This window comes from Dryas octopetala, chromosome 3 (genome assembly GCF_963921425.1).
Source record: "Dryas octopetala chromosome 3, drDryOcto1.1, whole genome shotgun sequence".
NCBI classification, from domain to species: Eukaryota; Viridiplantae; Streptophyta; class Magnoliopsida; order Rosales; family Rosaceae; genus Dryas; species Dryas octopetala.
Genome location: NC_141368.1, coordinates 9,865,505 through 9,881,303, shown reverse-complemented (window position 1 = coordinate 9,881,303; position 15,799 = coordinate 9,865,505). Strand labels below are relative to the sequence as shown.

Here is a 15,799-nt window from a genome sequence, read left to right as displayed (position 1 = left end):
AAGTCATCCAATTTAAATCTTTCTCTAATTTTTTGGGCCTGCAAATTTTCCTATAAGATTTAGAAAAAAAAAAAAAAAATTTCAGTCGAAACGTTTAGGGGTGTGTCCCCGACTCAGATTTTAATGGATTTTAAAATCTATAGAATCTATCAAAATTCAAAAGAATTGGTTAGAATTCTCATAAAATTTGTAAGGTGTAAAAAATGCATTAAAATCCATTAAAATCCTTCACTTAATGAAATTAATGACTTTTTTAGAATACCTGAATTTTAATGAAATTTATTAAAATCTGAGTTTGAGACACTTTAATTTTTTTGAAATCTATTAAAATTTGAGTTATACACACCTATATTTTATTAAACTTTTAAAATCTAATAAAATTTAGGTTAGGACACTCCCTAAGTCCCTTTAGTAGTTTAGGAGAGCTCATCCAGATACGACGACGTTCGTAAAGGCGCCAACACAGAACCCGGTAAAAAGTTTTCCACACCATCTGAGATATCTGAAAAATCCTATCTCACTCAGCTCTGAGAGCTCAAAAGCAATGGCTTCTTCGCCTTTGCCTCCGTCTCTCCCTCACCTCTCACTCATCTCCAAACCTTCACCACCACCTCAACCCCCTCCTAGCCTCCTTCTATTAACCCCGACCCGACCCCGAACTTCCCAGTTCCAATGCCGGGCGGGGCAGACCGGGTTCTTCAACCGCCTCGGCAGGCTGATAAAGGAGAAGGCCAAGAGCGACGTGGAGAAGCTCTTCTCGGGCTTCTCCAAGACCCGTGACAATCTCGCCGTCATCGACGAGCTCTTGCTCTACTGGAACCTCGCTGACACCGACCGAGTCCTCGACGAGCTCGAAGAGGTTTTCTTTCTCTTTCTGTTTGTCTCTCGAGAAATTTTCCTGGAAAATCCGATTATGTACGCGCTTTACGCTTAACATTAGTTTTTGATAACTGGGTTTTGGATTTTGTTGTTGTATTTGGTTTCAGGCTCTGTTGGTATCTGATTTTGGGCCAAAAATCACAATTAAGATTGTGGAAAGTTTGAGGGAGGATATAGTAGCGGGAAAGTTGAAATCTGGAAGCGAAATAAAGGTAGATTTTATGATTGCTAGGAAGCTTTTTGGCATTTGAACCTTAGTTTAATGATTCATTATGCTAGTTCGGTATCCGAAAATGAGCCAACTTAGCCCCATACTATTGTTAGGTATATAAGACTATTAACACGATTGGAGGGCCTTAAGTTTGCTGAGCAATCAAATGTGGTTGCTCGTTAGTTAATTCGTCTGCATGTGATTTGGTGAAATTGAAATGTAATGTGGTGGTATCTGAATTGGGATGTTTATAGGATGCATTGAAGAAGAGCGTGCTGGATTTGTTAACTACGAAAGGGAGCAAAACTGAACTTCAACTTGGATATAGGTCCTGGGTTATTTTGTGTTTTAGAATTTTTGCCATTTGTTAGCTCTTTTCCAATCTTTATGTTATGTTTAATTTTGGATTTGATGTTGGTTTTATTTTTTTGTATCATTAGGAAACCGGCTGTGGTTATGATTGTAGGTGTTAATGGAGGTGGGAAGACAACATCTCTTGGTAAGAATGGAACTGAGATCGTACCATGCACTCTGCTGAGGTTTTAGGAGACATTTTGATATCCTAACGGACCAAACCCTTTTAATCTGACAGCAAGTATTTTTGGGGAAAATTTAGTGGAGATGAGCTAAAATTAAGTTTAAGGGAACTTTAAGCCAAACTTCATTATATAAATCCAGCATTGCAGACTGTTTTCTTTAATATACTTTATAGTTTTTGTTATTCTGTAGTATAAACTGTTAAGGACCCTTAAAATTGATGATGATCTGATAAACTATCCTCATGCAGGAAAGCTGGCTTATAGATTGAAGAAGGAAGGGGTGAAGGTGAGAAGTTGTCATCTGTTCATAGTCCATGCTGCAATGAATTGGCTTGAAGCATATGAGAAAGATGGGATACATCCAAGAAAAGCATGCGTATTCCTCGGTGGCTTTTGTGGTAATTGCCTTGTGATTTGGAATTTTGCTAGGTACTGATGGCAGCAGGGGATACATTTCGAGCAGCTGCCTGTGACCAGCTGGAGATATGGGCTGAGAGGACTGGGTGTGAAATTGTTGTGGCCGAAAAAGAGAAGACCAAAGCAGCATCAGGTAGACAACTTGAATGCAAGAGACAGATCAACTTATATTTGCTTTTCCTTTCTAGTCTTGTTTTGTCTATAAGAATTCAAGTGACATGGTATAATTACTGACATATAGTCTTAAAGTGCTTTCTGAATAGTTATTTCTCAGGCTGTGAAGAGAGGAAAAGAACAAGGTTATGATATTGTCTTATGTGACACATCTGGACGTAAGTTTGGAAAACTTTTCGTACTTGGCTCTTAATATAATTTTGTGAGCTTAGCTGATCAATTATTGGTGAGAGCTTTATTTATAATTTCAGGTCTGCACACTAATTACAGCTTGATGGAAGAGTTGATTGCATGTAAGAAAGCTGTGGCCAAAGTCATTCCTGGCGCTCCCAATGTGAGATCAGCTGTTTGACACTTTTATCATCTTTCTATTATCAGATTTATTAATTAAGGCTTGTGACATACACACTTCCTGTTGACTCGTTAATTGATAATGTATGTACACCATGTGGTAGCACTGTGTTGGGTTATTTGGGTGGAATGACAGAGAAGAATTTTTAATGATTATGAACGAAATAGTAACTTTTCCTATTTCTTACACATGTCTTGTGACAATACTTTTAAATGTGCTCAAGATATATAGATTTTTTCAAATACATGCAGGAGATCCTACAAGTTCTGGATGGGACCACTGGTTTAAACATGCTTCCACAAGCAAGAGAATTCAATGAAGTAATCTTCCTAACTTCTTAGCCTTGACCTTCTGGATTAAGATGGTTGGCTCTTCCTTGTATGGTCTTGTTTGTTCCAAGAATGTTTTAGTTTATCCCTTTTGTGATCTGGGTGCAATATGTTATTATTCTACTTGTATCAGTTAGATATTTGATTAAATATATTTCCCTTCCTTAATTTGGTATTCTAATTCTTTGTGCAGTTTTACTACACCATAGTTTGTTATTGTGTTGATTGTTTACCTTTTAAATATCTTGACAGATTGTTGGGATAACCGGTTTGATTTTGACAAAACTTGATGGTTCTGCTAGAGGTGGCTGTGTGGTATGTTCAAATCTTCTGTTCCATATCGTTTTTGATTTATTCATATATTGGCATAGCTTCTGTTGTTTCAAGACTTAAAAAGTATTCTCAAATCTTTTTCAGAGCCTTTACTAATCTTAAGATCGTATCTTCTTTTAGGTCAGTGTGGTCAATGAGCTTGGCATCCCTGTAAAGTTTGTGGGTGTTGGTGAAGGTGTAGAAGACCTCCAACCCTTTGATGCAGAGGCCTTTGTTAATGCCATATTTTCATAGTCCTTAAGGTTGGAGAGCGCCACATATTGAAACCTACTGAATCATGATATTTAATGTTTTGAATCTGACTAATTCATAAGTTTCTTCTATTAATGATATTATCTTTGCCATTTCACAGGGTTGTCTTTTACTAGAAGTAGAGCAAACAAATCAGTTAAGGCTGGGCATAAAATAAATTGATACTTAGAAGAGCACCGGGCAGCCTACAACTTAAGACTACAAAGTGGTGAAGCCTTGAGCTTCAGGACGTGGTTGCTGCTGTATAGAGACGAAGTGTGGTTCTACTTCTAACCCTTCGTACCTCACTGAGATCATGATACTGATACATAGAGAGACAATGTCAGCTCCAATTGATTAATTGACGAACTGATTCTTTTGCCCTTCTCTCTTTTTTATCAAGATGTCCAACCCATCCATTTGAATGTAATATCACTGTATCTTTGTTTCTTTCCAATGCTTTGATTTAATGTATATTACTTTGGTGCCAAGACGTGGGTTTCTAATGTTATTTCTTCCTGGAGAGAGGGGGGGGGGGGGGTGGGGTGGGGTGGGTGGGTTTCTAATGTTGTTTCGATAAGCCTCGATTACAGCCATTTTGTCTCAAGGAATTAGAACTTGCAGGATGAATTTTAGGCAGTCGAAATGCAGTAATTTTCATGTAGTAGCAATCCAAATACCCTAACAACTGCATGTGGTGTTTTCCTCCCAAATACCCTTTCGTAAATGCATATAATATTATTATGAAATACTACACCATAAGGACCTATTTTTCAGTCGTTAATCAAATATTAATAAGCCCAAAAAAATCAAATATGAACAGATGATATCATCAAATGATTCAAATCACAATTAATTAGTGCATCTCAATGCATTTTAGTCTCTCCATATTTGATTTAAGGACCAAGACATTCTCATTTAGGGATCTTATTTCAAAGCAAATATATATATATATATATTGTGGTAATATACTGAGCCAGTGACAACAATTGATAAGATGTTTTGTAGAATAAAGACATGGAAGCTCATAGCTCTAGTGTGTAAGAACATTTATCCCTACATGCGAGGTCCAGAATTTGAATCCCCTTCCCCAACATCATTCGATCAAGGAAAACAATTAAAGCCAATGGTATAAACTGAGGTACCCAAGTGAAAAATCTTTAATCTCCAAATTCATAATTTGGCAGTGGGCATGTGAAAGAAGGTAGCACGAGCAGTGTAAACCAAGCGCTCAGTATTCTTGAGTTTGAGTTTGAACTCAAGTGCTATCACAGTCAGATTTCTTCCACTCCGCACTACAGATCCTTCAACTATCACCTCTGACTGTAAGTGAGTCCCATTGCAAAGACATGAAAGAAAAAAGAAACAAATGAATAATGAGAAAAATGTATTTTATATACAATCAAAATTGTAAACTATGCAGTACCGGAAATCAAATTATATTAGCTTTATAGAACCTTGGTATAAAACTTCAGTTTGGACAATACATGCGAAATTCCTAACCGATATCTAGTGACAAATTGAATATCTGTTTAATTTTTCTGCATCTTCATCAATGTTTGAACCAGATATTTGGGGTTTAGAACCACTCTCAGCCTAATTCATTCAAGGATGATAAGGCTAAAACTATATTGTTTGAGGTTCAGAAACTTGGCTCTGTCTGTATGTTCCATTTTTGGGCAGTGTGTATCACATGCTATGCTAAAGCAATTCCATATTGGCATCTTAAGAAGATGGATTCAAAGAAAAGCAAACAAGTGCCAACAAAATCCTAAATCCTAAGTTCTTGCTTCAGAGTCATTCAATACCATTAAGTATGCCTCAAAGAGTGAGATCATTTGATCAAACTCTATAAAACAACAGTTAAAAGAAACAAGTGCAAATTCCGAAGGACTCACATTCTTTGGTGCTGAAGAGAGGTAAGAGATGCTTAGCTCCCCTAGAAAAAGCTCCTTATCCTCAGTCACGACTGTTCTTGCACAAGCTATTGACACAGCCTCAGCAACAGCAGCAACAGCTCCTCCGTGAAATCCTGCAAAGTAATTCTGCAGATTCATGAACAAAACATCATTCCCTTTGTTTGGTTGGCAAGAAAACGGACGAAAATTAGCCCGAAGTGCTCTTGCCTTTTCTTTTCTCAAGAATAAAAGAACAATTGAAAATTTCAAACAGGGATCAAATTAAAATCCAAGTAAACACTAGTGAGCAAAATGGGTGGAATTCGATAATAAAGTCAAACCTTGAAATTGAGTTAAACAAATCATCTCACATTGCCTTGCATAACATGAAAGTCTCAATAAGACAAAGTAATAAAATAGGCCTAAGCCAGTTAGTAATTTTGGATTGAATATACAAAAACCCTTTAAATGAAATAAACTTTCTCTTCCTTCCCTAAATTTTCTCAGCAACCAAGCAGGCATACAGCTCAATTCAGTCATACCCAGATGAAAAAAAAAAAACCATTAAACAGAATTGAATTTAAACAAAAAGCCAAAAGGGTCCTCTTCTTTCCCTCCCCACTTTTGGGGTAGAATCCATTCCTAGATTTTTCTCAGCAAGCAAACAGAACGAACCCCAAACACAAAATTGAAACAAAAAAGAGAGAGAAGCAGGGAAAGATTACAGTAACAGCAGGTTTAACAGAGACGAGGCAGGAGACACGGCCTCGTGAGATGAGCAGGGGATTGAGGACACCACGAACGAGGTCGGAATAGAAGTCAGTGGTATTGCAATGATCTGGTACAGGGTCGGAGATCCCCACGTTTTGGAGAAAACCCAGAGCTTGGTCAACGCGTTCTTCAGGAATGTCAGAGGAGATTGTTGCTGTGGAAGCGAAGCTCGCAGTGGAGGGTTTTACCACTGCCATCTTTGTCGTCTTGTTATGTCTATCTGTCTGGCTCTAAGGCAAAGCCAGTCTTGTCATATCTCTCTATATACTGTACAGTCTGTACCCGTCTCTGTGGAACTAACGAGAGACTTTACGATGTGGCATGCCCCATACCTGGTATGTGGATCGCACCTCATGGGAGAGATGCTCATTGGCATGCCCATACAAGATTTAGTCGGAACTAACTGCAACGTAGCAACTGTTTTTTATTATTAATATTTTTTAGGAGGGTAACAAGTGACTTATTTTTTCTATTTTTTTAATTTTATTTAAAAATAATTAACGACAATAAACATCATCATTCCTCAGCATGAGAAAATTGAAAAACTAACTTTAATTTTAATTAAAGACTTTTAACCCTTATTTTTTCAAAACCTTGGCAAAAAAAGATATTTTTTTAAAATTTGACCCTCGAACACTTTAATTAAACTAAATTTGATTTAATTTTCTAAATTTCTCTCTCAACATCAATGCCTAGCCAGATAAGCAAGTAAATTCGCAACCGTGATTCGCCTCCCGATATATGTGATGAACTAGACTTCACTAGGTTTTTTATTTAAGAGAGAAAAATTAAACTTTATATCTCTTCAATGTTGTGGAGAAAAATACTACTACTCAATAACTAGATAGTTGTATATGGATATAGACAAAATCTACCACCACATATATTCATGACCAAAAATAAAATCACAACGTGATATCTTGGTTTTGGTTTTGTTTTCTCATTCTCGTTTAGTGAGAAAGAATGGCTTCTTATGCATAGAAGCCAAACATTTTTCTTAAATGCAATCAAAAGAGTACCAGTAACATTATGGTTACTGGTACTCTTTTTGTATGCAAGTAACAAAAAGAGATCATCTTATATATACGAAAAAACTTTAGGTGTCCCTCATCCCGAAATGCGAGATCTTGATTGTCTCACATCCCACACCTAAAGTTATCCCCTTATAATCTTATATATGTCTAGATGAAAGAGAATCAAAATATCAATACTTTTGACTAGGCTTAATAAGCAGCAAAACTATGTCCAGTGTCCCAAAAAAAAAAAACCATGACCTAGCTAGTTAGGGGCCATTGTGCACATATTTCTAAAGTCAATCTCCAAAAGGTAGTATGTTGTATAGTTCTATAATTCAACCCCTTCATGGGGCACTTGTGCTGTAAACAAGGTGGCTGCAAAATCATATTCACCAAACCTCACTAGTTATGGTATATCAAGATTGTACATGTATGAAGATGATAATTTATCTGCAAGTAAGAGCAACGAAGAGGGTTAGGGCCAGAAAGGAAAAGGGAAAACAGATTAACAAGTCAACGATGAAAATAAAGAGTTAATAGAATTGCAATTTAGATGTATAAAAGCTCATACAAGTGATTCAAACATGACATGTTCCTACAGGCCCAAGGAAATTAATTTTGGTAGTGCTAAAAGATATGATTTATTTTTCTTCACTTTTTAAAGATTTTTGAAAGTACATGTGTAAAAAGTTGGCAGAATTGGTACTCACAGAATTTATATCAACAAGTTAAAGGCTATCTGATGATGGAGTAGCATGATGCCTTTAACAGTCCAATGCCACTTAACCACAATTGGCACCAGAATCTGGAGCTGATACCCTAGATATGGTGCTAGCTGAATCCCATTCGACATCAAATGCATGTTCCAAGCGCTTTTCTACAGATTTTATGACAGCAGAATCTTCAAGCTTCTGAGTCTTTTGAGGAGAAGGAAAAAGTTGCTTGGCATTTGATCGAACGGTGCTAATAAAATTATTTTTACCACATGGGCTTAGATGTGGGAAGTGGGGGCTGCTTCTGGAGTAATTGCTGATTTCTTCTGAGCTGACAGGGGCACCATGATTTTCTTTGACAATTTGTCTGGAAACTGGATGTCTTCGTTTTCTTATGATAGATGGCGAGTTCTTAAAAGTCTTCGCTGCACTTCTCAATGTGGAATCTGGACTGCTACAAGGAACAAAAGTTCCTTTGTCTTGGCTTGGTGGAGTGCAAAGGGAAATTGAATTACATTTTGTCTGGATGTAACTATCTGTACTTGGGAATTCACCGTTTGCGAAAAAGAAGTTCAAATCCTCTAGTTGGAGTGGCCTGTACCACAAGCGACCAAGAGCTGAATTCTCTAAATTGTCAGTAGCTCCAGCATCTTTACTTTTCTCATAAGCTTCATAGGATAAATGAAACTGTTAGATTAGCCACTTAGTTTTAAATGCATCTTCCCACAGCAATTAATTAGACATACATACATACATTACCTTGTGGCACATTAGAAGATTCATTAAATCTCTGGACAGTAACGGGAAGAGCTGATTTATTGAGAAAATTACCAGCAGTTTTATTACAACCAGGAAGTGGTCTGGAAGGCAATGAACTGATAGGATCACTGGGTTTATGGTTCTGTCTATGTTGATATGGAAAACCCAGATCATCAGAAGCAGTATTGCAAGTATTGTTGGAATAATTAGCAGTCAAATTATGTGAGGGACCCCTCAGCCTGCCACAGTTAATAGAAGTTCCTTGGCGCTGTTCACTTTTTAAACCACATGCAGGTGGAGCTCTCTCATAAAATACAGTTCTATATGGTGTTTTTATCATATTATTTGCAATTGCCCCTTCTGAAAGCCACCTACGATTTCCGTTGTCTGAAGATTGTATTTGGCTCTCCCTTCGATTAGCAGTTCCAAGAACCAGATCCAGTGAACAGGTTTCCATATTTCTTTCCAAGTTAGCTTTCTGATAAAGACTTTGTTTTACCACCTCAGGCTTTCTGCTTTCTACTTTTATGTCTGCACCAGAAACACGAGATGAAGCACATTCTAACCTCTTCTTAACTGAGCAATTCCAGTGGTTTTTTATTGAATTTTCAGTCCTGCACAATCGTAATATAGAATTTAAAATCAGTTCAATCATAGCCTCCTCCAAAAAAAGAAGAAAACAGAAATTATTCTCCATCAGTCGATGTGCTTCAAATAATTAACAGATTGATATCCCAACTGAATGCCACTACTTGAGTTTCCTCTTCAAATGATCAGGTCGGACAAATATCATTGTGTTTATAAAGTATATATTCTTATACTTGATTGTGTTCGCCAACATATCAACTTAACATTAAATATTCAATGAAATGAAACACCCGTCAAAATTAGTTTTTTTTTTTTTTGGCCACTACCTGTCAAAATTAGTTAACTACACTAAGACATGCTATCTCCAAACAGTAAATAGTGCACATATGGAGAACCAACTAGTAACGGTTCTCAAAAAGGCAGGGCATGTGCACGATTGGCGGACTATAATTACCAAGAAACTATCTATATATATAACAAGAGAACATCAATAACACATTTAACACCTTTCCATCTACGTAAATGATTTATCACCTCTTTAATTTCTCATTTTGGTAAAGAAATGTGATAAATCCCCTTAGTAACAATAATTTGATTTTTACACCTTCCAATTAGCAGTTACATGGTATATTTGTAATATAGTATTCTAGTGATACCTTCCATGCAGAAACTTTGCTATTTCAGCCCACTTGTTCCCATAAAGTTTATGGGTCTCAATGAGAGTCTGTTCCTCTTCTTTGGTCCATGCAGTTTTTTTTATATCTGGGTTTAAATGGTTGTGCCACCTGAACCAAAAATTATGGTAAGCTTCAGTCTATATATAAATGTATTCTTTATGGAGCTTGGAAAAGGAGAGAAATAAAAACAAAGGGTTTCCCTCTAAACGAAACATCACAGCAGTGAATTAAGACAAAAAGTAAAGAAATGATGGATGAACTGTCAATTAACCCAAGAAAACATAAATAAGAAGAGAGAATAAACTAAATTCCAATAATATGTATTAACTGAAGTGTGATAAATCATCTAGTACCTCTCTCGACATTGCTTGCCTATGCGGCCTGGCAAGGACTTTGCTATTTCAGACCATTTCTTATTTCCCTGCTTTGCAACAAGCTCAATTATTAGATCATCTTCCTGGAAGTTTCAACAAAAAATCAGTCAAAACCATATAGTAAAAACATGAGTAGAAGCTCCTTTTTGAAAGAGAACTAATGTGATTTTAAAAATTCACCTCCTTGGACCAAAATCCTTTAATAAGATCAGGATTGAGAACTTTCTGCCAGCGATGAAGGCATTGAACATCTGTTCTTTCAGGAACACATTTAGCTGCAAAAGGATTTTTAAGTTTGTTAAATCAACATTTGTAGAGAGAGAGAGAGACAGCTCATCAATATTAATATCCCAAACAGTTTCCTCCAAAGCTCATACAGCACCAAGAAAAAATACCAGGGAGCTTGTTCTTTGTATCTGAGAACTATCTTAATTCTCAAATTTGGTCAAAAGCAATTAAAGCTCCAAAAACAAAACTCAACTCAGAAATATATGAAAAAGAATAGTCATATGCAGATACACACCAATCTTTTTCCAGTTTTTTCCATTGAACTTTTGGACAGCTTGGGCTAAAATGTTATCCTGTCAACAAGAAAACAAAATGTATACAGTCATTATTTGCTATAGAAACTTGAATGTCAAGCAATTGCAAATTACTTATACTAACAGAACCAAAGTTACAATACACAAATAAGCATCAACATATTAAAATTATTTACAATACATGATTTTTTTTTCCCCAACACACACAAAAAGCTAGAAGTTCTACATTGCACTCAGAACTCAATGGAACCACTAAGAATTAGCATAAAGGAGGCATCTTTTATTACTAATTCACTTGGCTTTCTACATCAGCACTGATAACTATTCAAATAAACCATACAACATCCTCTACTGACCTCCTCCTCTGTCCAGCCTCCCTTTGTCGATCGTCTTGTGGGACCTGTCATTCTTCTAAAAATGCACCCACAGTTAATACCATCTAAGGCATGCCATGTCATAACATAACCATTCAAATTCATAAATGCACAATTGTTTTGATCAGCTTCTCATTGTAACACAAAACCCACAAATTAAAATCAAACATCCTTTTATTTTCCTCAAGAATTCTGGGAAACAGAAAGGCATATAATTTGCATCGAACTATGAGAATTCACAACCAAACTATAATTTTCAAAAGGGCAATAATACAAACACAGTTAGAGTTCAGTCAATAGTAAATATTTCCAAGATTAATGGCACAGTGAAAACATAAAAACCAATTACTAACCCTTGAACAGAGGCTAGCTTGAGAACTACATTATCTGCACTGCTATCAGATACTGAAGAACTCAAAGAAACCAGACCCCCCTCCTCTTTCATATTAGCATCACCTTCTTTAACTTGTACCATCATTTTTGTGTTTTTGTCTCAGAATCAAATTCTAATGAATACCCAACTCCGTGAAGCTTTCAATTCAAAACACAAACCTCAAATGCCATTCATATAATAAACCCAACTGATAGAAATCCAAGAAAAAGCAAAGAAACAAATAAATAAAATATTTTGAAGGTTCTGAACCCTTTAGTATTTAAAGGGTCAAGACTCAAACAGCGTACACAGTAAAGAAAACAAAATATCAATAGTAAAATCAACGGAAACGTTAAGTTTTGGAAGGACCCAAAAGAGTTGTTTTTATGGAAACGCTTTCATGATTTTCTGAAAACACTGTAACGGCTAAAACCCAAAGCCAAAATAGGAAAAACTCAATGGAATATGGGTTTGGGCTTTAATGGGAGAGAGTGGGAGCAGAGGGGGTGAGGTGAGGCTTGGAGAGAAAGAAAGCCATTGATGATTAACGTGAAAGATTGGTTTTTGCAGAGAAAGAAAGATAGAGAGAGAAATTTCGCGGGAAAGTGAGGGAAAGTTGAGAATAAGATCACGGAGAGAGAGAGAGTCCAAGCAGCAATGTAATTTAAGTATGATTCAAACTTACCATGTTTGTGGAGTGGTCTATTTCAAAGGGAATTCTTTGAGTCGGTTCTGTCTCTTTGGTCTCAATCAGTCGGTCCATATTTGCATGGCTCAATTCAAGCCCAAATGGGAATCAAAATCAACGGCTGAAATTGGAAAAGTTTAATTAAGGGCCTTTTTCTGTGACATTTTTATTTTTATTTTTTACTTAAAAGATAGAAGGTAAAATAAATGATGAATGTAGATAATGAATGAGAGAGATGAGGAATAAAGTAAAGAGAATACAAGAAATTTAAACCATTTTAATTCATATGAACAATTTCTTCCCCTTTTTTTGTGGCATAAACATTTTGTTCCATGTTGTACATAAGTTTGATTATTTATTTTCTTTAAAACTATTATACATTTGGATTTATGGATTTGAGACTGAGTTTATGAGCTGGAAAACAAATTAGTATAGTCCGACAATTTTGTTAAGAGCCAGTTTAGTACCAAAATACAGCTCTCTTTTTAGTTCAGGTAATAAAAGTGGAGGGAAGGAATTTGTTTGGCGCCAAAAATCTAGAACACCATTAACAAGCGAGTTTGGAAATTCAAACTCTCATCTAATATTTCCTTTTGTATAAACAAAATTATGATACCTTACTTAATAAGTGTAGTCTCCAATCTTTATGATCTAAATTCTAAATTATTGTAAATCTCAAATTTAATTAAAAGGCCTAAATTCAATTTAGACACATAACTATATATGCTATTTCAACAGGATTTACGAACTTTCAAATATTTCAAATATACACCTGATTTATTATGTAAATTGAAAAATGAAATTCCGTCAATCAATTTATTGAGAGATCAGTTAAATGTTAGCTTGGCTTTTGCTAACGGAGATTAATTGGCGACATGGCACCAACTCAGCATACATTTCCCGCCAAATGAGCAACACATGTCCACTTGACACTGGCCCACACACCGATCACCTCTTTCTCGTTCGTCGAACGCTCTCCTGACTATTTAGTCTCCAAAAAACATCATGTTTTCCCTCAAATTCGAATATAAATCTCTCACTTGTGTTCAACGAGCGAGAAAGAGATGATGAGTTTGTGGACCTGTGTCAGGGGTTAAGTGGACATGTGTCGCTCATTTGGCGGGAAATGAGCGACACGGGTCCACCTAACCCCTGACATGGGCCCACAAACTCTTTCTCTCTCTCTCTCTCTCTATTATTATTAAATTGTGGGCCTGTGTCGGTCATTTGGCGGGAAATGTTTGCTAAGATAGCGCCACGTCGCCAAGTAATCCCGGTCAGCAAAAACCAAGTTATCATTTAACTGATCTTTCAACAAATCAATAAACATAAATTCATTTTTCAATTTAGATAATAAATCGGGTGTATATTTGAAATATTTTAAAATTCATGGATTCCGTTGAAATAGCTTATATAGTTATGTGTCTAAATTGAATTTATGCCTAATTAAAAACTTGAATTCCTTTCTTTTGAATAAAAATAAAAATTTGTAATATAAGTGTAAGTGTGATTGCTAAATAGTGGGTTTACGGTTTACCACACGAGAAAATAAAAAATGCGAGTCCTGTAAATTTGTCTTTAGATTTTCATTAATTTGAAAGAAAGAAAGGATAACTCTATCAATAATTAAGCAAGTTTCGATGCTTACCGACGTACAGCTCACAACAGTTATCATTTTTGCTGCATAAGTTGGACACTGCTGTAAATTAGGGAGACATGAGCTGGTCTGACATTTATCTTAATGAGAACGATTATTACATAATTAAATTATATATAAAAAATCGTATATATTATATATAATTTATGAGTACTTTCAAGTAGAATACACTTATCTTCTATATGAAGTGGGTTTAATCAATCCAACGGTTGAAATACAAAGCGCTCAAGCACTCAAAAAAATCAACAATCCATATGTAGCTTCTCAAAAAAAAAAATCCATATGTAAAATTTGTTAAAAAATGGGACTTTTTTTTTTTTTTTTTCCGGAGAAAATGAATGAAATTTAATTAGAGCATTCGGTATATATATATATAGTACTATAGTAGAAAGGAGGTTTAATTTGGTTCCATTTGGGCTTCTACTATAAGTGCTCTCATTTCTACCTTCTTTTCCTGTTACTTAATCAATTATAATTTCTAATTTGATTAATTTTTTTGTAGATATCATATTCAAATAGTGATATAAAAATTGAACGATTGATTCCAATCATGAGATTACATTGTAAAATGAGAAAACTAATGTAATAACTAGTTGAACTCAATTTGAATAATATGTAATTTTTAAAAGTCCTTAAACACTAAAAGACACTTTAACATATTATACACAGTTGTGGTACTATAAAAGATATATCATTTGAGTGCTGCTATTTGCATACCCAATTTCTTCTCACTACACACACCTCACTTAATTTGTGAATTGACTTAATTAACACAAAGTGAAAAGACCCTAAAGGACAACCCATATTTGAAAAAATAAAAAATAAAACCAACACTCCTAAACCCTAACCACAACCCTTAAGGCACACCCCTTCCTCTCATAACCTCATGTCTTCATCTTTCATCCACTAAACTTTAAACCTTCTCTCTTTATTCTATATAAGTAATAATATTTCAGAAAAATATATTAGTTTTGATAAATGGAGCCTCAACTCGTCTTCAGATGATGTATGATAGTAAATTTTTGTATTTTTAATTTTTTTTTGTGTTCTTCAATTTCTTGTCGCGATTTGTTCGATGAACCAGTGTCGAACGAATCTAAAATGTTCGACAGGTATTTGCCGAATTGTTATATATTGTTCGGCAAACACCTGTTGAACCACATTTTTTAAAGAAAAAATTTGGTTTCATTCAATAGTGTTCTACCATACTATCTATGTTCTATTCGGTAGATTGCTACTGAATGAATCGAATTTGTTCAGCAGACCAGTGCCAAACGAATAGCGAAAGTGACAATCCTTAACCCGAAATTTCAATCTTAAACCCTAAAAACCCGCACTCCAACTTGCAACAATGGTTATGGTGGGGAGAGAAGATGTTGCAGCAAGGTGGTGAAACTGTGAGATGGTAGGGTCCAGTAACCTCAATGGCGGCTTTGACGGCGGCATTGACTTAAGTGTGTCGTGTGTTGTATGTTGTTGGTATCAGTTTGGTAGTGTTTGGGGGTGGGGTGTGTAGTGTTTGGATATGTTGGGTGGGTGGGTATGTAGTGAGAAATTTTGTGAGAGGAATGAAATAAGGGTATTTTGATAATATGAGGGGTGTGTTATGAGAAATTACAAATTTTAAAAAGTTAGAAGGATGTTTAGTAAGAGGAAATGTGATGTACAAATAGCACCACTCTATCATTTACTTACGTATTTTAAACTTTTATCCTATTGATTGTATGGAATATATGCATAAGTTCAAATTATGTGAGTGATTTTTATAAGTTTGTAAACAACACCAACTTAGTTTAGGATTAATTTGTGTCTCTACTACATAAATTCTGCCTCTTTTCTCATTTTACTCTTCTTAATTGCCAAATTTCATCAAATTTGTTATTCGTTTTGTTAGCCAACCTAAT

At 35.5% G+C, this 15,799-nt stretch overlaps 3 protein-coding genes across 3 annotated transcripts; 1 reads left to right on the top strand and 2 right to left on the bottom strand.

Annotated features, from left to right (window-relative positions):
* Positions 1 to 477: 477 nt before the first annotated feature.
* On the top strand, positions 478 to 3,956 carry CPFTSY (signal recognition particle receptor protein, chloroplast (FTSY)). The gene is made up of 12 exons (XM_086236686.1): positions 478 to 859; positions 987 to 1,091; positions 1,345 to 1,418; positions 1,531 to 1,589; positions 1,878 to 1,915; positions 2,059 to 2,179; positions 2,310 to 2,378; positions 2,472 to 2,554; positions 2,824 to 2,892; positions 3,154 to 3,216; positions 3,355 to 3,476; positions 3,587 to 3,956. Exons 1-11 carry the CDS (start codon positions 545 to 547, stop codon positions 3,466 to 3,468), a joined length of 1,110 nt encoding a protein of 369 aa, XP_086092812.1. The 5' UTR covers positions 478 to 544; the 3' UTR covers positions 3,469 to 3,476; positions 3,587 to 3,956.
* A 436-nt stretch (positions 3,957 to 4,392) lies between these two features.
* LOC147290668 (Thioesterase superfamily protein) lies at positions 4,393 to 6,400 on the bottom strand. Its single transcript, XM_086237284.1, has 3 exons — positions 6,089 to 6,400; positions 5,364 to 5,510; positions 4,393 to 4,788 (listed from the first exon to the last, which is right to left on the bottom strand). The coding sequence occupies exons 1-3, from the start codon at positions 6,329 to 6,331 to the stop codon at positions 4,639 to 4,641; spliced, it is 540 nt and encodes a 179-aa protein (XP_086093410.1). The 5' UTR covers positions 6,332 to 6,400; the 3' UTR covers positions 4,393 to 4,638.
* A 1,897-nt stretch (positions 6,401 to 8,297) lies between these two features.
* MYB3R2 (myb domain protein 3r2) lies at positions 8,298 to 11,210 on the bottom strand. Its single transcript, XM_086238500.1, is given in 8 exon segments — positions 8,298 to 8,423; positions 8,425 to 8,531; positions 8,623 to 9,236; positions 9,867 to 9,995; positions 10,241 to 10,344; positions 10,511 to 10,536; positions 10,785 to 10,842; positions 11,160 to 11,210. Coding segments are annotated over 8 exon segments (1,215 nt in total).
* Between the last annotated feature and the right edge of the window lie 4,589 nt (positions 11,211 to 15,799).